The sequence below is a fragment of the Grus americana genome, chromosome 23, assembly GCF_028858705.1.
Source record: "Grus americana isolate bGruAme1 chromosome 23, bGruAme1.mat, whole genome shotgun sequence".
NCBI lineage: Eukaryota > Metazoa > Chordata > Aves > Gruiformes > Gruidae > Grus > Grus americana.
Window position 1 is genome coordinate 2,097,628 of NC_072874.1, and position 26,243 is coordinate 2,123,870.

Sequence of the window (26,243 nt, forward strand, 5' to 3'; positions counted from 1 at the left end):
AGCCCGCCCGCACCCCCGGGCCCTCCCGGCCCTCGGGGCTCAGTCCCCAGTCCGGCCCGGGGCGCTCCCCGACAAGGGCTCTCAGGCGGCACGGTCCCGGGCGGGGGGAGCCCAGGGTGGCACCGGGGCGGGGGGTGTGCGGCACCGTGCGACACGGGAGCGGCGTCGGGAGCGGCGGGAGCGGGACCACCCGACGGCGCGGGAAGCGGCACCGGCCGCGCTCCCGGGGGTGGCGGGCGCCCCTCGCCCCCCTCCCCGGTCGCCTCCCGCTGCCGTCCCGCTGCGCCCGCCGGCCGCCGTCGGGAGCCGTCGGGGTCCCGCGGGAGCGGGCGGCGCGTCCCCGGCCCCGCGCTCTGACGCGCGCTCCCGGCGCGGCGGGCGCGCCCCCGCCGCTATAACTGGCGTGCATGGAGTCGGGGCCGGCGCATTGGAGCGGGCGGGCGAGCGATGGGAGACGCCGCTCCGGCGGGATAGAGGGGCGGAGACGGGGGCACCCCCGGGGCCCGGCCCGCCCGGGGCTCGCCGCGGGCCCGCACAGATGCTAGTGCACAGCTACCCGGGCATGGTGAGTGCGGGCCGGGGCGCGGGCGGGGCGGAACGGGCCGGGGCAGGGACGGGGGGTCGGGGCCGGGGGGTCCGCTCCCGCCTCACCGCCGCTGTCTCCGCCGCCGCAGGACCGCGCCGAGGGGCTGCCCGGGGCGCCGGCCGGGGCCCGCCTGCCGCAGCTGCCCGCGCTCAACCAGGCGCCCTACGGCTCGGCGCCGCCGCTCTGCCACACGCCCGCCGCCGACTTCCAGCCGCCCTACTTCCCCCCGCCGTACCCGCAGCCGCCGCTGCCCTACCCGCAGGGCCAGGAGCCCGGCTACCCGCACCTGGGGGACCCGTACGCGGCGCTCAGCCCGCTGCACCAGCACCAGCAGCCCGCCTGGCCCCCGCAGCGCGGCCGGCAGGACGACGCGGGGCTCCTCTCGCAGACCCACCGCGCCCTGGGGCTCGACCCCCGCCGCGAGTACCCCGCCGTGCCCCGCCTGCTCCACGGGCTGCCCGACGGCGGACACGGCCTCGCCGACGGCCCGCTGGGCCTCCACGGCCTCGGCCACCACGGCATCGAGGACATCCAGGTACCGGGGTACGGAGGGAGGCCGGGGAGGGTGCCCGGGGGAGACGGGGACCGATCCCGCCGCCGCCTGTGTGCCCGGGGCGGGGGGGATGGGGGTCCCGGCCGGGATGAGTCGGGCCTCGCGGCGTCCGTATCGCCGCCGTGGCGGGAGCCCCGTTACCGGGGCTCGTCCGTGCCTGAACGATCCCTCCTGGCCGGGGGCAGCGGGTGAACCGGGCCCCGGCCGCGCTGCCCCCTCGCTCCCCCGCCCCGAGTGGCCGGTGCCCGTCCGTGCCGGGAGCCGCCGGCTGACGACTCTTGCTTCGGTGCTTTCAGGCCGTGGACGACGGCGGGATGAATCTGCTCGATCAGTCCGTGATCAAGAAAGGTAAGAGCGCGGCGGTACCGCGGGACGCGGCACCGGGCCGGGCTCCGCGCCCCGCTCCTGCCCTCGGGGCTCCCCCGCGTCGGGTTTCCCTCCCCCCCCGCGACATCGGTCCCGCGGGGCCGCTCCCCTCCCGTCGGGAAGGGTTCGCTGATGTCCCCGGCGGGGCAGAAACGAAAGCGGCGAGTCCCGGCGGGCCAGCGCGTCCCACCGCCCCCGGCCCGCTGGACTCCCTCGGGCGGTACCGACGCCGCCGCGCCTTCACGGTACCGGGCACCGAGTGGCCCGGACGGACGGGCCCGGCTATCGGGGAGCCCCGGGAGCCCGCCCCGCCGGCGGCCGCGGATGGTTTGTGTGGGAAGCCCCGAGGATGCCCCGGCGGGGCTCGGCGGCAGGTCCCGGCTCTCCCGGTCCCGCCGCTCCGGGCCGGAGCACTGCTCCCGCCTCTGGCGGGGAAAGCGCTGGACCACGGCGGAGCGGGCCCGTTCGGCGGGGCTCGTACCGGGGGGGAAGGACGCGTTTAACGGGGGCGAGGAGGTGGCGCGGCCGCAGGAACCGGTGCTGCCCGTCCCTGCGGCCGGGGAAGCATCCCGCAGACCCCCGGGCGGCCGCCCCAGTCTCGGCGCCGCGGCTCGGCCCCCGCCTTGGGAGCCACACGGGCCCGCGGGGACTCCCCGTCTGCGGCTCCAGAAGCGGGACTTTGCCCCCGGGACCGGCGGGGAGGCCAGCCGCTCCCTCCCGGGGCCGAAGCGGGGCTGCGGGCAGGGGCTCCGCACGGCCCCCGGTGTCTCCCGCCGCCTCTCGTAATTCACTGCAGATTCTCCCCGACCTGCTAAGCAGCCCCTCTGCTTCCAAACAAAGCCCCGCGGTTAAAACAGCTCAACCCCGTAAAATATTTTTCTAATAAAAACTTCACCGGGGCATTGCTGGGAGCAGGGGGACGTGAGCGATTTATGCGGCTGCTCGGGGCGATAACTCGTATGAAATATTCAAGCGCTAATCTTGGCTTCTCCCCGCGATTTTTTACAAAAATACGTAGAGGGAAAGGACGTGTTTAACTGCCGTTTCGTGGAACGGTCTCCAGCACCGGCGGGCAAACGAAACCGCAGCCGCCGGTGCGGGCCCGGTGGGGTGTTAACGCGGGCAGGCCCGGTGCCCGCAGCCCGGCGGGTGCGGGCTTGCTGGGGGAAACGCCGAGCGCTCCGGGGGCAGGGGGGGCTGGCTCCGGCCGGCCCGGGCCCGGGCAAAGCGCCGTTGAAACCGGGAGGTTTTAGGTCGTCGGCTGCGTCCGGGGCTGCAGCGAGCTCCGGTCCCGGCCCCGGTCCCGGCCCGCCGCGGTTCGGGGGACGTTTCCTATGGCCCGGCCGCAGCCGAACCCCCCGGTAATTGTCCAGCCCCGGCAATCGGGAAAAACATCCCGATCGTGCGGCTCTTCCCCCGCCGACATCGGCGGTGGCAGTCGTTACACGGGGGGGGAGCAGCGTTCACGGTGCGTTACAGCCCCCTTTCCATGAAAATTGTTATTCTAAGAACACAGCTTCATTACACGCGGCATTTCTGCGGAGCATTAATGACCGTAATTATTTTAGCTTTAATTAGAACACATGAGAGGCATTTCATTAAATATCCTTGCATGAGAATTGGTTGCAACAAGCTGCAGGGTGCGTGTGCACTTCGGTTAGGCAGGAGCGCCGGCCGTGCGTTCGCTGTTTCGTGTGTGCCAGCAGCACTCGAGATCCCTTCATAAAACACTCTGCAATGAGAATATTTGTCTGGAAGTTCGGTTGAAGTTATAGTGTTGGGTTTTGGTTTGGTTTTTTTTTTTTCCCCTCTCCTTTTTTTCAAAACGCGCCATTACTTAGAAATTTTCGACTCTAGTCGGGAAGATTTGTTGTTGTTTAGTGCCAGATTTCTGCCTGCAGATCCTCTCCTCTCTCTTTCGAAATTAAAAAAAAAAAAAAAGAAAAAGAAAGAAAACAACCAAATAACCGTGGCTGAAAAGCGGGGCCCTGTGGGCGTCTGCAGCCCTTGTACCTACGGACACTTGCTCTTCCCACTCCGGTTCTCTTGTTGGTTTTTTCCTGCTGTGTTTGGAATAAAGATGCACAGTATATTTTGGAGAATTCTCGGATTCCGAGCGCAGCCATGAGGGCGATGCGCTGCCGGGGTGTCCCCGTCTCTGCTCGGGAGCTCGAAGCCCCGAGTTTGCTGGAGCAGCCTGAGAAATCGATAAATCCAAAGCAAAGCGTGTGTGGTGGGGGGACGCGGGCGGCCCCCCCCGAGCGGCCAGCAGCGATCCCGGGAGCCGCGGGACGGAGGCGCCGGCGGGGGGGCGGGGGTTCGTTTCTTGTAGCAGAACCGGAGCGCACCGGAGGCCGCCCGGGGCCGCGGCTCCGTCCCGGGGGCTGCGCCACGGGGTCGCATCCTGCACCGCTGCCCGGGGCTCGGGCCGGGCTCCGGCGGCGTCCGGGCCCTCGTTCGCCCGTACTTCGATAGCCGCGATGCCCTAAAACGGGCGAGTTGCGCTCAAAAGAAACCCGGGGAATTACGGAAGCTGCAGCCGGGGGGGGGGGGGTGTCCTCGGATCCCGCCGCAGCCCCGGCAGCCGATCACCCCGGGGACCGGGACAGGCCCCGGGCGGCAGCCGGGAGCGGCGGCTGATGGTGTGCGGGTCCCCGAATAACCGGGCGGTTCGCTCCGGGAAACGCTGCGCGCAGGAGGTACCGGGCGGTAGCGGCAAACGCCGCTGCCCTCCGCTCGAACCGGGCGAATTAATTACTTTGTAGTCTAATTTATTTTAAAATTTTAAAATAATAATACGGGATCGTTCTTATTTCGCTGGCTCTGTCTGCTTTGAGCTGACTCCCGGAGCCACATCGGGGGCGAGAGGTGAGCCCAAGGCGAAGCTCCGGACCCCGCGGCCGGGATGAATTACACCCTATGAAAAACAAATTTAAAATATCGGAGACAAATCCCGAGCGGTTTCCAGGCAGGCAGCGAAGGCGAGGGGATGTGCAGATGGACAGCGGGGTTTCTCGGTGCGCCTCTCCCCGCGGGGAGTGAGGGTAAACGTTTAAAAGCGCAGTTTTGTCATAAATCGCGCCGGGATCTCAAATACTGCACCGGGGATGATTAATCCCTGAATTCCTCACGGTATGGCCGTCGGACAGAAACCTGATATAAATCTATGCATGTGAAAACAGATAAATTTCTCCTTAATTAGTTGCCGAGATACTGTTGTCCTGGTTCAACAAAATATTAATCACCTGCCCCAAATCCCTAAAGCCACCTTTTAACTCCTGTACTCGGAGGCGCTTTTCACTCAAGCCGAGCGCAGGGACCCCCAGTCAAAACCAGCACGGAACGGGGAGGGGGAAGCGCCTGCAGCCCCCGGGGGTGCCCCTGCAGCCTGTCACCCCCCGGGGGCTCCGGGGCCCGTCCCCATCGCGGGGGGCTGTAATTGCAGATGTCCCCCCCGCACGGACGGGGGGTTGCGGGGGTTGCGCTGCCCGGCGCTGGGGGAAGGAACCGCCCGGAGCGCGATGCCAGAGTATCCCTGGCTGCGTGTCTGCTTTTGCCCCCTTTCCTTCTTAAATAAACTTCAACGGCTTTAGCAGCTAATGTCATTACAGGGGATTTTTGTGCAGATCTGAGGGATGCAGCGCGCTGATACACCCCGGCTGTGTTTTCCCGAGCCCGCAGCGCTCCGGCCCTTTTTGCTGCAGGTGGCCTCGATTTTAACAAGCGGCGGAGGGAGAGGAGAGGGGGGCAAATCGCCTCCCAAGGGCTCGGGGGGGGGGGGGCGGCCCCGGGGTCCCCGTCCCGCAGCCCCCGGCGGTGGCTGCGCGGCTCCCGCATCGCCGGGCGGGGGGAGCCGGGTCCCGGCAGGTCCGGGCTGAAAACTGGCGTTCAAAACTCGATTTCCACGATCGCTCTCGGAACTGGCTCCGGTTCGTTACTCCCAGGCTGGGGGGTGATGCGGGGGGTCCGGGGGAAACCCGGTGCGGGGGGCCCGGGTTGGCTGGGGGGATGCGATGTGTTGCGGGGGTAGAGCTGGGATTTCACTTGGAGCACGGAGAGCTGCGAGTAGCGCAGAAAAACGGAGGATGAGCTTCCCCCCGTAGTGGCGTGACAAATACGGGACGTATTTAGTTTGAGAATTAAATGGGTAAATTCCTGAATAAGGCAGAAGAGCTTTTAAGAATATTTTTTTTTTGTATACACGTTTGTTTGTTCTTCCTCCTTTTCAAAATTTCAGAAATTATTTTTTGTCTTATTTTTATTGCTGTTGTATTTGTTTGGAGAGGGTTTTTTTGTTGTTTTGGGGGGTTTTTTTCCCCCTCCCAAGCATTTATATAAGACCAGGAATATATTTTACTTGAAAACAGTAAAATTAACTCTGAAAAAGTTTAGCCCGTGGCTCTGGCTGCTTTAGGCTACAGCAGCTACAGGCATTTTCTGCTCGGTTCACCTGCTGCCCTGGGACAGCTACTCATGCCCCAGGATGAAACCCCCCAGACAAACGGCTGCAGACCCAGCAAGCCCCGAACAGCCGTTACTCCTGGTGCGGGTCCTTCCCTCCTCTGAGCGAGGAGAGCGTGATTTTCTGTTTATGAAATCAAGCATTTGCACTTGGTAGCAAAAAATCCTGCAGCTTGGTCATAAAATAAGGAGGGGTTTTATTGCTTTGACATCCTTTCAGGATCAGCCGAAAGCTTCTGATAGAGCTTTTTTTATTACAAATTAAAAACAAATCTCTTTCCCTGGCACCTGGGGGCACGCTGGGGTGCAGGAGCAGCCCGCGGTCCTGCCGGCGGTGGGCTGGGGTGAGACGGGGCCCCGCGAGCAGCGGAAGCGGGGAGAGCCGCAGGGGCCTGCACACCCCGCTCGCGGGCAAGCATTTTGGCTGCAGCATTTTACAACCTGGAGTACAGACGGAGCAGGGTGTAGCCAGCGTGGGCTCACACTGGCACCCAGGCGTGCACGGCGCACAGGAGCTGCAGGGCTGGTGGGGGCCGAACTGCCCTGGCTGCGCTTTGAGGCAGCAGGATTCGGCCGCTGCGCTCTCCCTCGTGTTTGTGACTTGTTTAAATTTCCATCCAAGGCTTTTCAGCTGCTCCAGAGTGGCAGCACTAGCGTTTCTGCTCAGGAATGTGGACCTGTTTGGCTAGATGCTGGACAGACAGATGGAAAGCTGTGCCTCAGAGTGCTCCGAGCCCACATTTAGAAATATTGCAAGAAGTAGCTGTCACTACTAAAGAATGCAGCAGAGGAGGGAGATTAAGACCGAGAGCCTTAGATCCACTCGCCACCGCACGCGAGCTCCAGGTTTTGAAGGAAAATCTCCCCGTGGGCTTTGCATGCAGGGCTGCCGGTAGGACTGGGGCGCCGGCATGGTGGCAGCGGTGCCATTTCTCCTTCCTTTCAGTGCAGAGAGGAACTGAGCCATAAGAAATGCCGCATAAAGCCAGATGTGGCAGAAAAAAAAAATCCTGAAAGAATGGTAGATTAGATAAACATCATTTCCTGTGACGAGCAAGGTAATAAATGAGGTCATCTTGTAAAACACCTGGGGCTGCAAAGACAGGTCTTTTATAAGACTGTCCACGAACGTGGGCGGAGGTGCTTGGACTCCAGTCAGATGCAGGGTGCTGAGCCCGGCTGGCAGAGCGCTCCTGGCCTTCTCCACCTTTATCTGCTGCGGTAGTTCGCCTGAGTGGGAAAAGGGGCTCGCTTGGGACAAGCCAGGTCTTGACTGGAGGCTTTGCTGCCTTAGCGCCGCTCACAAAAGCTTTAAAGTTTAGACAAGCCCTCGCACACACCGCGAGATACAGCGTTCATCAAAACACAGTCACACCTCCAGATCCGGGCGCTTCTCCCTTGCGCACACATGCGTGCATGGCAGGAACACCTACTAATCAAACAGAGAAACTTAAAAGAAAGTTTTTTACTCTGAACTGCATCCAGATCACCATTCCTCCATTAAAATTATATTTTTAATGTCCTATAATTGCACCAGGATAAAACCAGGTGTGTGTTCATGTGAGATAACACACGCGGGTACTGGTGAAGGCGCTGGGCTTTGTCTCAACCTCCCCGCTGCCTCCCAGGCATGTGTTATCTCCAAGTTTCATGTACCTTGTCATGACTTACTGTTTAATTAGATGTTTTTAAATGAATTTTTTTCTTTGTTAGAAATAAAGAGCAGTTCTTAAAGGGTAGGTTCAGAAAAGCCAGCTTGGGTTGCTCTTCAGCATGTGGCTTGCGAGTCAAACCAACAGCGTTTCTCCTCCAGGAGCTGGACCCCGGGTGAGGTTTCTCCATGGAACAGCACCGAGCGAGGCACCACGGACACGCTGGGCTGGCTCTGGAGCAGCTCTTTCTTGCTTTCTACTTTTGCAGCTCAGTGTTTTGGCCGGTGTTCGGCTGCCGCAGACCCCGCTCGTTGGGGCAGGCAGGGCTGCAGCCGTCCGTGCTCGTGGGCGAAGGGGTCACCGGGGGCTGGCTGTCCCCGGCCACCCCATCACCCCGTGTACTCCCTCTGTAATTTGAAGAACTGTGTAAAGGCATGAAAGCTTTTAGGGGAGAGCACGGCACATACTCCCACCCTCCTGGGCGGCGGGTTGCTGCCATGTCACACCACAGGCCCAGCTCCCACGGGGACTGCTTTGTCCACTGGTGGGTTGCCAGCGGGGCCAGCAGGAGCAGCCTCGGCCGGGTGACACGCAGCCCGTGGTGCTTGTCCCCACGTCAGCCCCGTGAAGGAAATGGCACTGAGATCTTCCCTTTGCAGACCGTGCCACGCAGCAGGCACGCGCCTCACCGGGGGTCCCACGGGGCACCCACCCACAGGCAGACCCATGGGGACCCACTCATGTGCCTCCAGCCCAGGGTCACACCAAATCTGCAGCAGAGCAGAGGCAAACGTAGACCATTCCTCTGTGCTTAGTAATCTTCCAAGACACATGATCGCAGAAGAAAAATGTTTGCAATCTGTCTTAATTATTTGAAGAGCCCAAATGAGGTTCTCTGAAGTCCTAGACTAGCACCCTAACCACTAAACCATCCCACCCTTTCCTGTGTGATCCTAGGGAATTACTCATTCTTGCTGTCCTTCCATTTGTTTGTTTATTTTAATTCTTAATAGAGGAACTAATTAGCAAATGTGGATATAATGCTTGGAGCTGCTGCATGCTCAGCTCTCGTCTCCGTGCGCCACCCCGTACCCAGCTCTGCAGTGCCTGGATAGTGCCTTTGGTTGGGAGAGAGGTTAAGTGTTGTGGCTTGGTGGAGAAGAGCAGAGAAGCACGAGGGAGTGAGAAAGAATTGCTAGAAATGAGCCCAAACTACCCACTGCAATTAAATACCCCTGAACATGGCGTGCCTGCGGCTCAGGAGTGAGGGGCTCTGGAGCAGGATGAGGGGAGCTGTGAGCAGGTTCACCTTTGCAGCCTAAAAAGCTGTGGCAGCTTCTGCAAAGTCTGCGGCGCGTGCTTGGGATTCCAGCCAGGCCGAGTCTCCCCACCCTCTATCTCAGGCATTTATCTGGCATCAGTCACCCAAGTGCCGAGGCGCCAGGGAGCGAGGGACCGGGTCAGGCCCTATTCCCTCTGGACTGGTCGGACAGGTCCCGGGGAGCAAGCGGTGTCCCCAGCGAGGTGGCTGTGTGGGGACGGCGCGTCCCCAGGGAGCCCCGAGATGGCCCCACGCGCCGGGGGAAGCGGGGCTGCAGCCCTGGGGCTGGCGTGGCGTGAGCGGACGATGTGACCAAGGGTACCGAGGGCTGCTTCAAGCACAAGATCCAAGTTAGCAAGAGATGGGGGCAGTCATTGAAGAAACATCATCGGAGGGTTTGTAGACGCTGCGAGAGCGGCGCCACAGCCGCCCGCATGCTCCCATGCAGCTGCCTGGATTGTCCCCGTGTTATTTCTGTGGTTGGTCAGTTTTCCCCACAGACACGGACACTGCTCCTCCCTGGCACCGTGGTGGGACCCGGCCGCTGCAGAGGGGTTTCCTGGTGTGTCCTGGCAGCCCGGGCTGCGACACGCGTCCTGGCCGGGGCGCGATGCTGACCAGGCTGCAACATGTCTGCTTTGCTGGCCATCCCAGCAACGCACAGGCGTCAGAAACCCAGGGCATCTTCCGAGCAAGGAAAAGTAAAAGCATTTTCGCTGTGACAGCGGGCGAGCGGTACCTCTCCGCAGAGCGATCCCTGGGCGAGCCGGCAACTCCAGAACAGCAGGTGAACCGACAGATTTACATTGCTGCGGTCTGAGGCTCAGATCGAAACCCTCCCGCAAGCTCTGCGGATTGGCAGCAAGTTCTATATGAAGAGAAGTATTTCTCTATTATTATTCATGTCTAATCTTTGCTGAAGGGTCTTTTGCCCTTCAATAATCTAAATACATTTTAACAAATTGATAGCAACATTACCGTGGCTTACATAGGATCTGCCGCCGCTCGCGAAAGACACTGCATCTTTGTTCTCCCTTTTTAGATTAGGTAGATCTAAGCCACACAAATTCAGGCACTTCTGTAGGGAATACAGGGAAAACCTCCCAAGCATGTTACTGTAAAATGGATTATACTGTTTAAACACATAAAGATCCCGTAGACTGGTTGCCAAAATGTAATGGGAGTTTGTGCTGCTAAATGAATAAACCTGCGATGGTTAATGCTACAGGGCAGAGCTGTGGCGTGTGTGCAAGTCCGGGAGCGCTCGCTGCCGCACGGCACGGCTGAACCGGGCTGGGGGTGACATTGGTGAGAAACTTTCCCTGGTGTTACCACAGAGCAGTGCAGGTTTCCAGTTCCTTTGGCTTAAGTCCTCGCGCTCGCCAGCCTCCCGTTTCAGTTTCTTGCCTTCCTGACACCTGCGTGTTTTGTGCTGTGAAAGCCACAAAGTCTAGATGCAGAGCTACAGCGGGTCCATCCAGAGCGGTTTGTAACTGAGGTGAATTTTAAATAGTTGGGTTTTTTCTAATGTAGATATGAAAGGGCTTAGTTGCAGATTCAGAAGAAAATAATTTTCAATTGGGGGGAATGAAATAATCTGAATTACTGCACTAAAGTGGCTTTTCAAATGAAGCTGCCAAGGTAGGAGTGAGAAGGGCAGCGCCAGGGGAGGGGATGGGGGCACTGCTCTCTCAGTGAATAGCAAAACCCACGCGTGGTAAATCTGCAAATACACTTTGACATTCAAAAGCAGAATCCAAATCCTTTTTCATTCATTTCCTGCAAAAGTTCGAGCATTTTTCACTCATTAGGAGGATGTTTTAATCATTAATACTTGCTGCTTTCCAGTGGGGTATTCCTGAGGTTACTGCCCAGGCTGCGACATCAGATGCTCCCCGGACGGCACAACCCGATCCATCAAACGAAGAGCAGCAGGGGAACGTGTGGGAGCTCACAACAGATTGTTTGTGAGCAGTTTCCAAAAAATTCACAAAATATTCTGAACAAGCGGCACATTTGAGGCCGAGTCATTCCTAAATGGCAAAGCAAGGAAATTATTAGTTGCAAACCACTTACTAATCCCCTTCCCAGTCCTGAAGGAGCACAGGGTGCTTTCACTGAGATCTGAGCAAATGTTGTTATCATATTGATTGGCCGTTCCTATCAAGACACGATGTACTAAGCAGGTACCACCCTTCACTGAGACGTCGTATCCGCTGGTCTCGGGGAGGCTGAACCCTCCTGCCCCATCGATCCGTCCCGAAACTCCCCAGGAGACACCTGCAGTGACACACGGCGGGTACGTCGCTGGGTAAAACAGAGGCACAGAAGGAAAAATGCAATTAATTTCACATGGCACCTTAACATTTAGTTCGTAACCTAATGTATTGATTTGCATGGGAAACAAAATGTTAAGTATGGGAACTTTGCATAGGCATGGGACCTCTCCCGATTAGCTTTCTCATGGGAATAGTTTGAGGCTGCCTGCTCCCTCTCTTCTTCCAAGGGTCCGAGATCTATTTCCCTATCAGGACTCAGCAATCTGGAAAGCCCAGAGATAAAAAACAAGATTCTTTCCACCCTTCCATTTGAAAAGGCCTTCGAGCAGATTACGGCGTTTCCTAGAGAGGCTCTTTGACATGGGGACTTGGTTCAGGTTGTGCATTCAAGATAAAGAAAATACCTGTATAATCCCCTCTAGGAAGAAAGGATAATTACAGACTGCGGGTTTGAAATATAGCTGATGGCACTGACCTCTTTCCCTGGACCATCAATAAATACCTCTCTGCTGAAACACCAGGAAATTGAAGCAGCTGAACTCTGCGGCACCTCCTCGGTGAAAAAGGGCTTTTAAAGTGATGGTAGGAGCAGTTGCCTCTGGCTCACACCCACATGCAGATACTACTTTATATATGTATCTCCGGCTTATAATTTACATAAGAGACATTCAAACGAATGTTAGACTAGCTCACTGAAAGCTCTTCCTGAAAGACAGCAGCAATGCCTGGCTTTTCTGGAGCGCCTTTCATCAGGGGCTACGCGCAAACATCCATCAGCCGGAGCTTCCCACCGCTGCCTGCCCAGAGCGGGGCAGAGCTGCGGGAACACCCCGTCAGCCTGGCAGGATCGGGGCTGTCCTCGCTGGACCCGCAGCATCGTGGAAGCAAACCTCAGCAGCTGCAGCGAGGAGCAGCTGAAATAGGTTTGTACAGTGCAGGCACAACTCAGACCTCCCACGGGATTTTTTTTTTTGGGCTGCCCTGAACCTGCAGCAATGCCCGATGCTGGCCGAGCTGACCGGTGCATGGCCCCGGAGGGGGACTGAGGGGTTGAGATGCTTTTGGGGTGGCTGGAGATGAGAGATTGCTCCGAAAAGGATTAACTGATACCTCTTTAAAATGCAATCTAAGCTGCAGCACACTCCCACTTTTGAAAGAGATGTTGCAACGAAAGCCCCAATATCCAGGGATTCGGCGCTGCTGAGGAAGAGGATTTACCTGTAATGTATCTAAGGAGAGAAGAAAACAGACTTGTAAGACGGGCAGCGATTTGCATGTTCCCTCTGGACTTGTTTTTCCCCTCGCAGCACCCCGAGCTCCAGCTGGAAATGGAACTGAACAAATAACACCACGATAAGCAATTCAATTTCCAAGTACCACAAATTTGCCTGCTTACAAATCATGTTGCAAGCAGGTAGCACATGTCTCATATGGAAATTGAGTCAGTACTTCGTCTTTTCCTTTTTGTAGGTAAAGTCTTTTCCCTTAACACCAGAAGTTGATGGTGTGCAGTCAGCCCCCGAGCACGGGCACTGCGATCCCGCGGCTCCCGGCAGCACCCGCACGCAGAGCCTGAGCCCAGGCTGCAGATGCACCTTTTGCACTGCATATATACACGTAAAAGTGGCCATTTCCAGGAATCACGGTGGTAGTTTCAGGCACAAATGTTTGTGAGCACAAACGAGGAAGGAGAGGGAGCGCAGGAGCTCGGGGATGGAGCATCATCACCCTGGACCATGCTGGAGGAGGAAGAGGAGGCAGCAGAGGCACAGGGCTGCGGGTCGATCCATCCTGAAACTCGTCGGGGAAAAGCAGGACATCCTCTGAGGCTTTCTAGCTCCGTGGGTAAAAGCCTTTGAAGAATGGGGCTTCTTTTGCTGCTCCTTCTTTGTGCCTGGAACTTAAAAGCCAAGGGACCCACCTCTGCAAACCAGAGCAAAAGTGTCAGAAACTTTATGCTTTATCTTGGGACACCTTGAAGGTACTAAGCTCCGTTCTCCATCAGCTAGATTCACAACCGAGCGGTCATCGGTTCTTTCAACCTCCTGCCCGGTATCTCCTGAAAAACCTTCACAGACACAAGGCTGTGGCATCCCATCCCACCTGTGGCATTGCTGGAGGTATCAGGACCTCGTGTTCACGGGCATTGCCTTTCCATGCCTGTCTGCCACCCCAAGGAGCATCATCACGTCCCGTGCTTAGGCGCTGGACCAAGTCCTTCTGGCTACATTTACCACCCAGGGACCTCTCACCTGGAGAAATCTTTCATCCAGGGATCACTTGGCAAATTTTAATTGGGTATCACAGCATCCCTCCCAGGTAGATATTATCTCCATTTTATTGATGGAGATAGTCAAGCCCAAACTGGGGAGGTGACCCGCCCAGCATCATAAAACAATTCCTCAGCAGAGCAGAGAACCGGCTGCGGCCGTCCCAGCCTGCGGGCCCCCCGCTACCCCCAGGCTGCTGGCTGCACAGGACATGGGGGGCGACTGCACGCAGGCAGGGTGCTCTCCAGCTCGGGAAAGTCAAGGGACGGAGCCTTTGGTGTTCTTGGAAACCAGGACGTGTTTTGAAATCACTTTCTCTCTGAATCAGGGCTTTCCATGCCACAGCAAACGGAGCTGCGTGAGTTTCATCATCTGACAGTTACACCCAAGGTCCGGTTAAGAGACGAATTAGACCCGACTCGGCACAAAAAAGGCATCTCTGATGGGAGATCACGAGCCTCACGGGTTCAAAGGGAAGACGAAGCCGCGCAGCACCAGGGCAGGCGACTCGCGTGGAGTTTGTGTCACTCCGCGCTGCTGCTCAACGCACGCGTGAAACGTGTCATGTATTGCAAGCGATACCTGCCTTGCAACGTGAGAGGCGGCAGTGAGATGCCGAGCCTCGTGGAAACGCTTCCTGTGAGATCATACACAAGAAACCAGGATCGTTTCCCTTCCCACATTCAGCCAGACGTCGTACGCCTGTTATTGACGTGCTGCCATTCTCGGCAGCTAACTGCAAAACACGAGAGCGCCGTGAGACAAGACGATGCAGCGACCAACACCTCCGTTTCACGGCATTGAAAACAAAGTCTGGAGTTATGAAAACAGAGCCTGTACTTAATCAGTTTTCTGTAGCTATTGCCCATGCGTCAGGAGTGCTGTAAAGCCCGGATCGCTTAGAAAAGCGTTCCCACACACCAGAAGTGCACGCATTCAGCTCATGCCCATACACCTGATCTTTGGTAAATCATTTAACTTGTTCTGTGCCTCAATTTTCCCCAGCTGCAGTAATGAGCCAGCTCACACAGGCTCTGGGGGCGAGTTAATGACTAAGTGGCTGGTCCTGTACCAGCACTGGGCTGGGGATTAGCAACGTGCGAAGCTCTTTGAGGTCTGTCAGCATAACCTTATTTCAAAATCAGCTTTTCCCTTTCAAATCAGATCCCTCGGATCCTCACGCCGTGCGGCCCTGCAGTGCTTCCCTGCACCCAGCCCCGCCGCAGCGTCCCCAGGACGAAACGCTTCACTGGGGCTTTAGTTTGTGAAAGCCGCAGCCGAGCTCACCTCTGCATGAGGAGCTGGGTACCAGCAACGCCCGTTCAGGCCTTTTGGATTTGCTGAATTAGAAGTAGCAGGATGAAGCTGAACTAAGCAACCCTCCCCTGGGGAAAAGCCCTCTCAGGAGTGCCTGGCAGCTAAAGCAATGAGCAAAACAACTTTGGGGGACATAGCAAACCAACCAAGCCTCAATGACCGAGGTGTTGCAGGGAGCTAAGACATTTTTTTTCCCCCTTTCCCCCATGTAGACACATCTACAGTCTCTCCAGTAACTCACCCTGCCAGGACCGTGCCCAGGGCATCAGTCCCCTCCCTGCCATCCCCAGCTCCCCGGGCAGCACTGACCCGTTTGGCAGCTCATTTTCCTAAAAGACCCCCACGCTCACATTTCTTGCTTGAGAACCAGCCTGCCGGTAGCACAGCATGGATGCTCACCCTCTCGCTCCCCCAGATCCAGCTGTGTCTTTGCCACGAGGCCCCTGAGCAGAGCCCCCCAGTACCGGTGGGTCTGGCTGTACCTCCCAGCTTTCGGGAACAGCCCGTCCCCAGCGCCGCTGCGGGCTCCCCAGCTCACCCCCCCATCCACCCACCCATCACAGAGCTTGCAGAGCTCACGTGGGGCCAACTGGGAAACAATAATAAGAGCAGATAGCAAAGAGGGACACAAGAAGAGAGGAAGACCTCACGCTCCCCAGGAGGTGTCTGAGCAGTCACTAGAAGCCCAATGTCCCTTTCTCCCCCTTCCTTTGAGTGAACCAGCCCAAGCAGAGCCCTGCAGAAGGAAACGCAGCTCGTGTCCTGCCCTTTGTAGCTCCGTGGGGTGGGGTGACCCAGCCGAGCCCTGTCCCACTCATCAGGCAGGGCCCGAGGGAGGGGGCCGGGCAGCCGGCGTCTAACCCGTTCCTTGTCAGCCTGTGCGATGCGTCGGCCCATCGCTGTGTGAACGAGCATCTCTGGGGCGCGTTTCTGCTGAAAACGCCGTCCTTCCACGGTCACGCGTGGGAGCTAACCCTGGCTGAGCCCCGTATCTGAGTTACCTGCCGTGGGGGTGAGCAGGGCTAAAGCCGGCTCATGGAGGGAAAGGCGATGTCCTGCCCCCGTGCCAAGGACAGGTATCTCCTACGACCTAACCCACGAAACCTCAGAAGGGGCAACCAGTGCAGTGACGCCGATGTGACGTTTCTATTCCCAGCTGCACGGCGCCGCGTGGGGCTCAGGTCCGTGCCTTGCCCAGCCACTCCTCCGCTCAGGCACGATGGCACCGAGGGCCTCCCGCTCGTGTTGTGGCTATTCAGCGCCTGGCGCCCAGAAACCTCGTCGTGAAAATCCCGTCTCTGCTCCAATGGTTTATTTCTCCGCCCCGTAGCTCGGATGAACCCTGGACACGAGGCTGTGCGAAGCAGCATGCAGCGCTTCCCGGCGGGGCCAGGCACCTGCATGCACCCGTCTTGGTTTGGAAGGGTCCCGCGGCTCCTGCCCGCGGCGGCAGCGGACGCAGGGGGTCGGCGTGCTCACGCGCCGGGGCGTTGGGCTGTCGGCTGCGCGCCGTGCCGACCTGCAACGGTCTCATGCTTCCTTCTTGTCTGCAGGCTGGCTCAGGTGCTCCGATCACCTGCTGCTTGCGGGAACAGGAAAGCAGCAACTGAAGATCGAGGGGGACTTTTGGTTTACTCAGATGACAAGAGACAATTTTGGTTCCCCAAAAGCCAAGGAAACAAAGCTGTCAGGCTTTAATGGTAGCTTGTCTCCCTCCTGCAGCATGTTTATGGGCAAACAAGCTGCAGATCAGACCAGGCAAACAGCAGCAGGTGAGGCCAAATAACAATAATTAATAATTAATGGCGAATGTGGCTATGTTTATTCTTGTTGTATTGAGGCAACGTTGTCTAATGGATGAAGCACTGTTACAGGACTCAAGAGACCGGCTCAGTTTCCAGCGCTGCCGCTAACCTCTGCGTGACGCCGGGCCAGCCGCCCGCTCTGTTTCTCCCTTCGCACTCCGCGTGCCCCGCTGCCGAGGGTGCAAGCTCTGCGCGACACGGGCGGCCCTGTCCCATGCCTGCACGTGCCGAATGTGACGGGGCTCTGGCCTCGGCTGAGTCCTTGAGGCAGAAGAGCAATGCCAATATTCATCTTCTGTCAGGGGCCGGTGCCTGCACGGTTTGCCTGTGGCACGGAGCAGGGCTGACCCGACTGCGCTGGGCATTAACCTTCGCAGCGGTAGGCTCCGGGTTACAGCTTTCAAGGGGATTTGTTTCTGACAGTAACATCGTTCCTAAAAATGCCCAGTACGTGTTTCAGAAGTGTTGTGGTGTCTCCATGCTGTGCATCGGCATCCATCCGTGCCCTCCCACCGCCCTGCCCTGCCCTGCCCTGCACCTCCCCGCACGCTGCCGGTGCGTGTGGGGCAACTCGCAGACGCGCCGGAGCTGTATCAGACCGATCTCCAGCCCGGTTTTCCACAGGCTCCGGTGTTAACTCACGCTGGTGCCGGCTGGGCTTGCCTCCTCCCCAGATGCCGTGTTTCACGGACACGTGCCATGGGTCCCCTCTCCTGCATGGCTGTTCAGTCCCTCGTGTACGCAGGTCCCCGGCCACGCATGCGGCTTGAATGCACGCCACCGCATGATTTCAGGCATGCACAAATATGCGAGTATATAAATTATGCAGAGCTCTTTGTGGACAGACAAAGTCTATGATACTACAAGCAACACCTGCTCTCCAGGGGCGTCTGCTTTGGGGGTGGCCCTTGCTGAAGCACCCACATCCGCTGGGTGCCTGGACCTGAAGTGACACCCACCTTGGCAGCAATGCCTGGATATTTGTAAAACATGCTTCTGACTTTTTATTTTAAGGCTGTCCCCTAGAGACAAATATAACCTGTTCCGGGACTGCAGAAGAAAGCTTTGAAGTTGCTGCTGCCTGGAAATAGCTCTGGTTTCCTACGTCTCATGGTGACGGTCCCACACTTGTTCTTCCCCGAACATCCCTCAACCGGCTACAGTCATGGCAAACGCCACCACCGCAGCTGCTGGCTGCAGCAGGGCACCAGTGCATCTTGCCCTTCAGTCCCCTGACTTTGTACAAAGTTTCACGCTGAGGGGAAACTTAATGTGCCTCAGTTCCTTTCCATTCATCTTTTACTCTTAAAACATTAGCCTTTTTAATGTAACATGTGCTACTTTTTTATTGCCACGCTAACAAGTTGTTGAGCTGTGTTTACAATATGCTGATTGTAAGTGCCCCCTAATAGGTCCAGTCTATGTACCCTCCCCAATTAATTTTTGGGTTTTCTGTTTCATTTTGGGCATGTGTATTTCCTTTATAAAACCTGCATCTCGCCCTGGTATTCGTTGCTGCGTTACCTGGAGGAACCATCTGAACGCACATTGTGGAACAGTCATTACCGAGGAACCACAAAGAACGCCAGGGCTGAAATGATCTGGAGCGATGGCATTTGCAGTCCTCTTTGGATTCGTTCAAAACCTGCTTTATTCCAGAGTTAAATTAGTTATTAATTTTAAGAACATAAAAGCCAAAGAGTTTTGGCACAAGTTCCAGCCCCAGTTTTAACCTATAAACCTTTATTGCGTCTAAGAACGTATCTTACTGGAATGACGTATGGAATGACGTATGGGACTTTTTACAAGGGCAGAGAGTGACAGGGCAGAGGGGGATGGCCTGAAGCTGAAGGAGGGGAGATTTAGATTAGATACATTAGGCAGAAATCCTTCCCTGTGAGGGTGCTGAGGCCCTGGCACAGGGTGCCCAGAGAAGCTGTGGCTGCCCCTGGCTCCCTGGCAGTGTTGAAGGCCAGGTTGGATGGGGCTTTGGGCAACCTGGGCTAGTGGAGGGGGTCCCTGCCCGTGGCAGGGGTGGCACTGGATGGGCTTTGAGGTCCCATCCCACCGTGTGATGCCATGGGCCCAGTGCAGTCACCATTGCCTGTCTAACCTCTTGTGTTAACTGGCTTTTGCCCACTAAGTAAAAGGAAGCCTGTGCTGGATTAATTGGGTTTGATCTTCTCAAGCTTCCTTTAAGCCAAGGATGATGAAAGTTTAGGGCTGCGGCTTGTTGTGGGGCTAATCCCAAAGCTGAAGTCAAAGAAACTCTTTCCATGGGTTCCTGTGGGCGCACACTGGCAAACATGGCTCTCGGCCACCCCAGCATCTCCTGGGGTTTGTGCGGGGTATGAAGGTCGTGGCTCAGCCCCGTTGACGCTGCCCGGTGGGACGTGGCCATGTGCCTGTGCAGAGCTGGGCTGCAGCCGCAACCCCGACCCAAATCCGGGAGAGGAACGGCACCCAGGCCGGCGTGACGAGCCAGCGCTTCGCCCTGCCACCCCACCTCCACGGAGTGCCCAGAGGAGACAGGGAGGAGAAGCTGGTCACAGGTCCAGACAGCGATGCTGCGGACAGTCCTCAGCCTTCCAGGAGACCAGCCCAAAACCTTGGGTTTAATTACAGTAGAGCTGGGAGGCGTGGGAAAGCAGGCGAGAGCAGAGTCCAGGCTTCTTTTGTTTTGGTTTGGTTTGTTTTTCTTTATTTCATTTAGTTTCATCGCCCCACCTCTCTTCTTTTATTGAGGAAAATAAGGGACTAACTGAGATATCCCCATGCTGAGGTCTGCGGATGGCCGTGCAGGGGGGCTGGGGGCTAGAAAGCTGCCAGGAGAGTCGCTGAGCGGCTTCCCTGGCACTGGGCTCTCTCAGCCACGGTCCCCTCTTCTCTCCCTCTTCCTTGTCTCCCAGTGCCCATCCCCTCGAAGGCCAACGGCACCACCATTTCCACCCTGTCCATGAACAAAGACGGCCTGATCGGAGGCGTGACGAATCCCAATGAGGTCTTCTGCTCCGTGCCTGGCCGCCTCTCTCTTCTCAGCTCCACCTCCAAGTACAAGGTGACCGTCGGGGAGGTGCAGAGAAGGCTCTCGCCCCCCGAGTGTCTCAACGCCTCTCTCCTCGGAGGAGTCCTCCGCAGGTGAGCTGCTCCCGAGAGCCCTGGCGCAGCCCGGGGGTGAAATGCGGGGGGGGTAATGCCGAAGTAAGCTTTGCGTTCAGCACCAGCTCTCACCTCTCAGATTAACGTAGATGAGAAATTCTGGTGTGTGGTATATTGGGGAAGAGCATTTTTGTTGCTTTTTCTTCTTTCCTTTCAAACGTAAACTGGGATTACCGTTATTTTAACATTAATTACATTATAATAATTTTTCCCCCCCCTACTCATTTTCTCTTTTCAGAGCAAAATCAAAAAATGGGGGTCGGTGTCTAAGGGAAAGGTTAGAGAAAATCGGACTAAATCTACCTGCAGGAAGGCGCAAAGCTGCCAACGTCACCCTGCTGACATCCCTCGTGGAAGGTAAGAGCCGCTCTCCGCTCCCGCAGAGGATGGGAGTGCCGAAACTTCCATACCCTTCATTTGCAGCTTTCCGCAAACGAGAACACTTAAAACAAAGCATGCAGCGGTCACCGCCGCCTGCGACTGGAAATATCCCCGCGTGAGTCTCCATGCGGATTCAAGCATGTCTGCCTTCCCAAACTCAGACATTTCTGTCGGACCAGTCGGAGCCCTTTAGGAACGGGCACCCACGGCCCAAGCGGGGCCGCGAGCTTCCTTCCGCCTGCGTCTAAGCGTATCGTTCACTTCTGCGAACCGGTTCTAACGCTCCGCGTCCCGCCCTCCTCCCCCCGGGACAGGTGAGACATCGCGGCGATGCCGCGCGGCTCTGAGCTCTCGCAGGCGGAGGTGAAGTTTGCGGTAGCCGTCCTCAGAGCGTTAAGGGCTGGCTATGGAAAAGGTGCTGCCTGCCCTGCCGCGTGAGCTGCCCCTGCTTAAAGCCCCTCGTTTATTTGCTGCCCTCCTACTTTTTTTTTTTTTTCCCGCTATGGAAACGATGATGTCGCCGCTGCATCTTGGGAGAAAAAGGACACGGGATGCAAACAAATGCAATGACAGCTCTGACTCCCTTCGAGCTTTGGAATCCATTGTGTTTGTGCCCAGCGTGTTGGAGGCAGCTGCCCGCAGTTTCTGAATAGAAAATCATCTCCATTGTTGCCAGCAAATTAAATGACCCGCTTCATTAGGCGGAGGTTGTTACTGAGGGCAGTTGGTTCGTGCTGAATGAAAGGCTGATTTCCATTAAAAGAAAAGAAAGAAAAGCATGAAAGAAAGAAAGGAAGGAAGAAACGTACATTTTGATTTCAGGTGGCTGCTGATGTTGTGGTTACTGCTTACCAGCTCATAGTAAATAAAAGAGCGGTGCCATGTGTGCTTGGCGGATACAATTTCCTCCTGCACACAAGCGTTAGGGTACTGGGAGACATTTCACCCAGAGGAAGGTGCTATCGCATTGTCATCACTCAGCAGACAGAAACTGCCTTGTGCCCCTGTGCCCCAGGCACCCTCTTTCTTGGACATTTGCTGTCGTGGTTTAATTTGTTTTCTCCCCTCTGCCTTCCCAATGTCTGCTCATTTAAAAAAATACTGGGGGGGGGGGGTTGAGTGCTAGTGATAGACTTTTCCTTGTGTTGGCCCGCAGCTGTTCATATAGATGGGGGACTACGGGTGCCGGGGAACCCAGGGAGCACCACGAGGGCTGCGGGTAGAAACGCAGCTGCCTTGGGGAGCCCTGGCCACGTACACCGGGCACTCACCCTCTCTTGGGCACCTGCTCCGTGGGAGTAGCTCCAGCGAGGACCCAGAGGAGCAGCAGGGCTGTAGTTTGACTTCAGAGACATCCCTAAGCTCCCGGGAAGAGGCGTGCGTTCAGACAGGCACCTGTAGCCGTCTGCCTGCCGAGGGGTCCTGCCCCCCCAGGCTCTCCCCCAGCCTCTGCCCCCCCAGGCTGTGACACCGCTTTCTGCCTCCTTGTCCCCTCTGCCGAAACCTCTCTAAGCCAGCAGCCAAACTGCCTTTAAAACACTCGGCTAACGTAGCCACTCGCACACACTCGCGGAGGAGAGAAATCCTGGCTCCAGCCTTGCTCTCACCATGAGGTCACACAGCCCTTTTTATTGCCACGATAACTGGTTTCCAGCAGCTGTTACTTTCTGATTGTTTTTTAACAGTCAGACACCTGCAGTTCCTATTCTCTAGGTTTACCTTATTTGCTCCTTCTTTGGAGGAGGAGGAGATAAAGTGGAAAGTATTCTCTTTCTGTGGGAAGCGCAGACACTTTCCCCAGAACGTGCCTTCGCAGACCGAGCTCTGGGAGCTGGGGAGACTGCGATGGGCTCTAGGTTAATGCTGTTAGGATGGATGGCCTAATACGTGTGAGCAGCAGGGGGGCAACTCAAATTAGCTCTGCCTGCCCGACCGGGATTTCGGGTGTTGGGCATGATCAATTGCCATCAGCTCTGATTATTTCCACGGGGACGCCTGGAGATGGATCAATTCCATCAATGGGTGGGCATTTCCACGGGGTGATGGATACGCTGCCTGCGCGTCCAGCCCGAGGGCCCCTGCTCGCTGCGGGAGGATGTAAACCCCTTCCTCCTGCCCGTTTCTCACATCCCCGTTTTGTCTAGCAGCCACGGAGCTAAGGGTTGCTTTGTCACCCTCCGGCCCCTGTTCAAACCTCTGCTCAATTTGGAGAGGCCAGGCAGGAAATTTTGGAAGAAGCAGGGAGAGAAAGATGCAGCAAGGGAAGTGTGAAGTGAGAAACGCCCCTGGGACCCCGAGAGCTCTTGGGTGGCAACTGAGAAAGGAAAGTGCTCCAGTCCTGGCAGAAATGAGCCACACCAGTGAGATGGCTGAAGATGCCACAGAAAGTGCTCTCCTTTCACGCGGGCGTTGACGCAGCTTGTTAATCTGTCCTGCTCGCAGGTGAAGCCGTTCACCTGGCTCGGGATTTCGGTTACGTGTGCGAAACGGAGTTCCCAGCCAAGGCGGCGGCAGAGTACCTGTGCCGACAGCACTCCGACCCCACGGAGCTCCACACCAGGAAAAACATGCTGCTGGCTACCAAGTGAGTACAGACGGCAACGAGCCACCGCTGCGTTAGGTGCCCGCAGCCTGGGAGGGCGGCGTTAGCCCCGGAAGCTCAGTGGTGTGCGGGGAAGGGACGGCCTCACACGCTGCACGCAGACCTGACCGATGCACGGCAGCGAATAGTTAGCGTGGATCGAAGGGCTTGCTCCCACGCCGGAGAGCTTAACCCAACCCCAGGGAGCATTTTGGTGCTGTCACACGTGCCCCTTCGAAGCAGTGGCACCCGCACCGGCTCCGACTGCACCCAGGGGCTTTCCCCTGGTTGGGGCCGACAGCTCCGGGAGGGGAGGCAGCCGCTCGGGCAGGGAGCGAGAAAAGAACCCCCAAACGCACCTACGTCCCCGCAGCTCCCCAACAGCATCGATCCTAACGCAAACCTCTCTCTTTCAGGCAAATTTGTAAAGAGTTTGCAGATTTGATAGCGCAGGATCGCTCGCCGCTGGGGAACAGCCGCCCCTCCCTCATCTTAGAGCCCGGTGTCCAGAGCTGTTTGACTCATTTCAGCTTGATAACCCACGGCTTTGGGGGCCCAGCCATCTGCGCAGCGCTCACCGCCTTCCAGAACTACCTGGTGGAGTCCCTTAAGGGGCTGGATAAAATGTTCATGAACAGCACAGGGAACGGGCACACGGCCGGAGACTCCAAAGCGTCAGAAAAAGAAGTGAAGCATCGGAAATAACGTGCTGTCTCCTGCCCTCTCCCCGGCGGGAGCTTTCCCCGGTGGTGATAGCTCTGGGGGGGGGGGAAGATGATCCAGTGCACTGTTTTCTGAACTGCTACATTTGAACTTGGGATGAAACTCAGAAAGAAAAGACAAAAAAAAAGAAGATTTAAAGAATTTAAGAAGAAAACAACTCTAATGGACGCAGTGAGATTGAGAAAATAAGCCAGGTTAATGGCTTTGGGGTTTTGCCTTTTTGTTTTGTTTTTTTAAAAATTGTGGATGCAGGAAGCCAAGTCATGTGCAATTTTATTTTGTTTCATTTTTTTAAAAACCCATAGCGAAATCCTGACATGCTCCAGGAATTTGTTCCACCTGAAAAACTGAGAAGAAAGAGCAAAAGCCTCATCAATGCAAGAACCAGAGGCAGGAGCAGCAGCGGGCAGGGAGTTGGAGCGCTGGCTGCACCTGGATTTATCAGCTGGTTTTGACAGGCAAACGCAGGAAACCTTCCTATTTCCCCACCTACAGCCCAGTCCTAAAGCCAGGCCAAGAAAAAATTGCCAGCAGAACTGCTTTGGATTTAAAGCGGTTTTGGACTTCGTTTACAGTTTGCGAACTGAGACTCAAGGTGGATATTTTTTTTTTTTTTTTCCCCCCCGGGGCCGAGGAGCCCCGAGCCGTACCGCGAGGGCAGGAAGAAACCGCGCAGCCGATGGCTCCCAGGGCAGGGACCGGTCGAGGAGAACCTTCCCCACTGCCACGGTCACACCTGGGGATAAAGCAGGTTAAGTTAAACCCGGGACTAATTAAAACTCCGCAACCTACAGAAAACAGCACACAAGTTTCTAAAATTAATAATGATTAATAAAGCACAAGGAGCAGAACTTGAACCAGGCCAAACTGAACTGTTCTAAATCTGTATATATTTATTTATGTGTAATTAAAATCTGAAAGTTTTAAAATGTCCAGTGCAAGTTATTTATATCAAATTGAGTTGGGTTTTTTGTTTTGCCTTTTTTTTTGTTTTGGGTTTTTTTTTTTTTTTTTTGAAAGATGAAACTCTTTGGATTTTCTGCCATTAGAAATGGGAATGAAGTTTTGGATACACAAAACTGTAGCATGGACAGGCTAGGCTGTGATGATAATGACTATAGAAGTTCTGCAGGATTTTGTACTTGCTGTTGTTTCTCTTAATGCTGCAATAGATGTACAACACCCACACCACAATGTCATTCTCATTATCTTAATAAACCTCTTTTTATTTGAAGAAAGCACCTCCATCGTCTTTGTGAACAAGGATCCTTCTGCCCCTGTGGTTGTATCTTGAAATATTATATAGATTTAAGGACCAATATCCTTGCCCGGCTGACATTCGAGTGACCCGCGCAGTCAGAGCGCTCAGGGAACGGCGGGGGCTGGCGTTAATGCCCTGACCTCGCAAAGCCATCGCAGCCGAGCCAGCCGGCGCCTCCGGTAACGCTGGGGACGAATAGTGAAATGATGCGTTTGCAGATGTTTCGGAACCACTCAGGATAGTCAGATCTAAACCTGTCTGTGAAGAGCTGCAGAAGGACCTCCTGGTACCAAGGCGACGAGCGATAAATTAGCAGATAAAATAACCCTGCTAATCCATATGCAACGAAGCTCTCTAAATTAGCTGATGTTTGCGGCATTATTACGGATAGGGCTCTGAAAACGGCCACCTCGTACTCGCAGGAGGGTAGAAATACAAACGAAACTGTGGGAACTGTTAGAAAAGGATTAACAAACCAGAAAACAGATTATACTGTGCGCTCGCGTGGTATTGCTCTGTCTTGAACGCCGCTTGCAGATCGGGCCAGCCCAACTGGTAAAGCCGCGGGGAAAGGCAGCCAGGGAGCTCCGAGGTGGGAGCTGACTTCTGCGCGAGGAAAGACCAAGGGATTAGAGCTGCCCCACTTGTAAAGGACACGAGGAGTCGATGACAGGAGCGTGGAAAACAAGGGTATAAAGGAACACACACGGGGAACGCTGACACTAAAACTCGAGGCAGGATGCCAGAGTCGGGAAGCAGGGTTAAGTACATGAACGGAAGAGGAGTAAGAAGCCGTGGCGCTTCATGGGAGCGGACGCGTAAACGGCTTTTCACGAAAGGGAAGAGGGGGCATTTCGACATATTTGCAGTCTTCCCCACACATCCACTGCTCGTCACAGCTGGAGACTGGGCAGATGGAGATGGGCCCGAGTCGTTACAGCACTTGTTGCGTTGGACCTTTCTCGGAGTTGTCCCGTCGGTTTCCTCTGGAGGTTGCAGGATAGGCTGATGATAATCGAGAAATAATTGAACAGTCCCAAAAGGGACCACAGGCTTCCAGAGGGATGTCCTTTTTAGAAAAGTGTGAAAGGAAACAGTTTATCTACTAATATAGTTTGTGGGGATGGCTCAGAGTCAGAAACTTGCATCTAAATACTCCCTTCAAAAGCTTGGGGATGCATTTAAATTGGGAATGGGATTGGAAACGTCCCTCGCTATGAAGTTCGTGAAAGCAAAGACCTAAATGACAGGCTCTGCAGGTCTGGTTTTGCTCTGGAGCTTCCCAAAGGAAGAGCCAGGGAACAAGGAGGAGCCAGGGAGCGGAGTGGAAATACTACAGACACATTAGAGGCTTGTTTACACTTCAAAGCTATTCTGGATAATGCAGGGTGTGAGCCGAAAGCACAAAAACTATTCCTATTTAAAATTATTCCAAAATAGGAGTGCCCTGTTCTGCATCAGCATAATCCATGTTTAAAATGGATTATGATAAAGGAGAGCAAGGTGCTTTTGTGCTGCAATACAGGTT

General features: G+C 56.1%; 1 protein-coding gene across 2 annotated transcripts; it reads left to right on the forward strand.

Annotated features, from left to right (window-relative positions):
* The first annotated feature begins 441 nt into the window (after window positions 1–441).
* On the forward strand, window positions 442–24,654 carry TFAP2E (transcription factor AP-2 epsilon). Of its 2 annotated transcripts, XM_054802676.1 has the most exons (8): window positions 442–565; window positions 675–1,121; window positions 1,436–1,487; window positions 16,359–16,577; window positions 19,520–19,748; window positions 20,008–20,126; window positions 22,593–22,734; window positions 23,148–24,654. In XM_054802676.1, exons 1-8 carry the CDS (start codon window positions 539–541, stop codon window positions 23,434–23,436), a joined length of 1,524 nt encoding a protein of 507 aa, XP_054658651.1. In that variant the 5' UTR covers window positions 442–538; the 3' UTR covers window positions 23,437–24,654. The 2 variants fall into 2 exon arrangements, with proteins under 2 accessions (XP_054658651.1, XP_054658652.1); XM_054802677.1 differs by lacking the exon at window positions 16,359–16,577.
* Window positions 24,655–26,243: the final 1,589 nt, after the last annotated feature.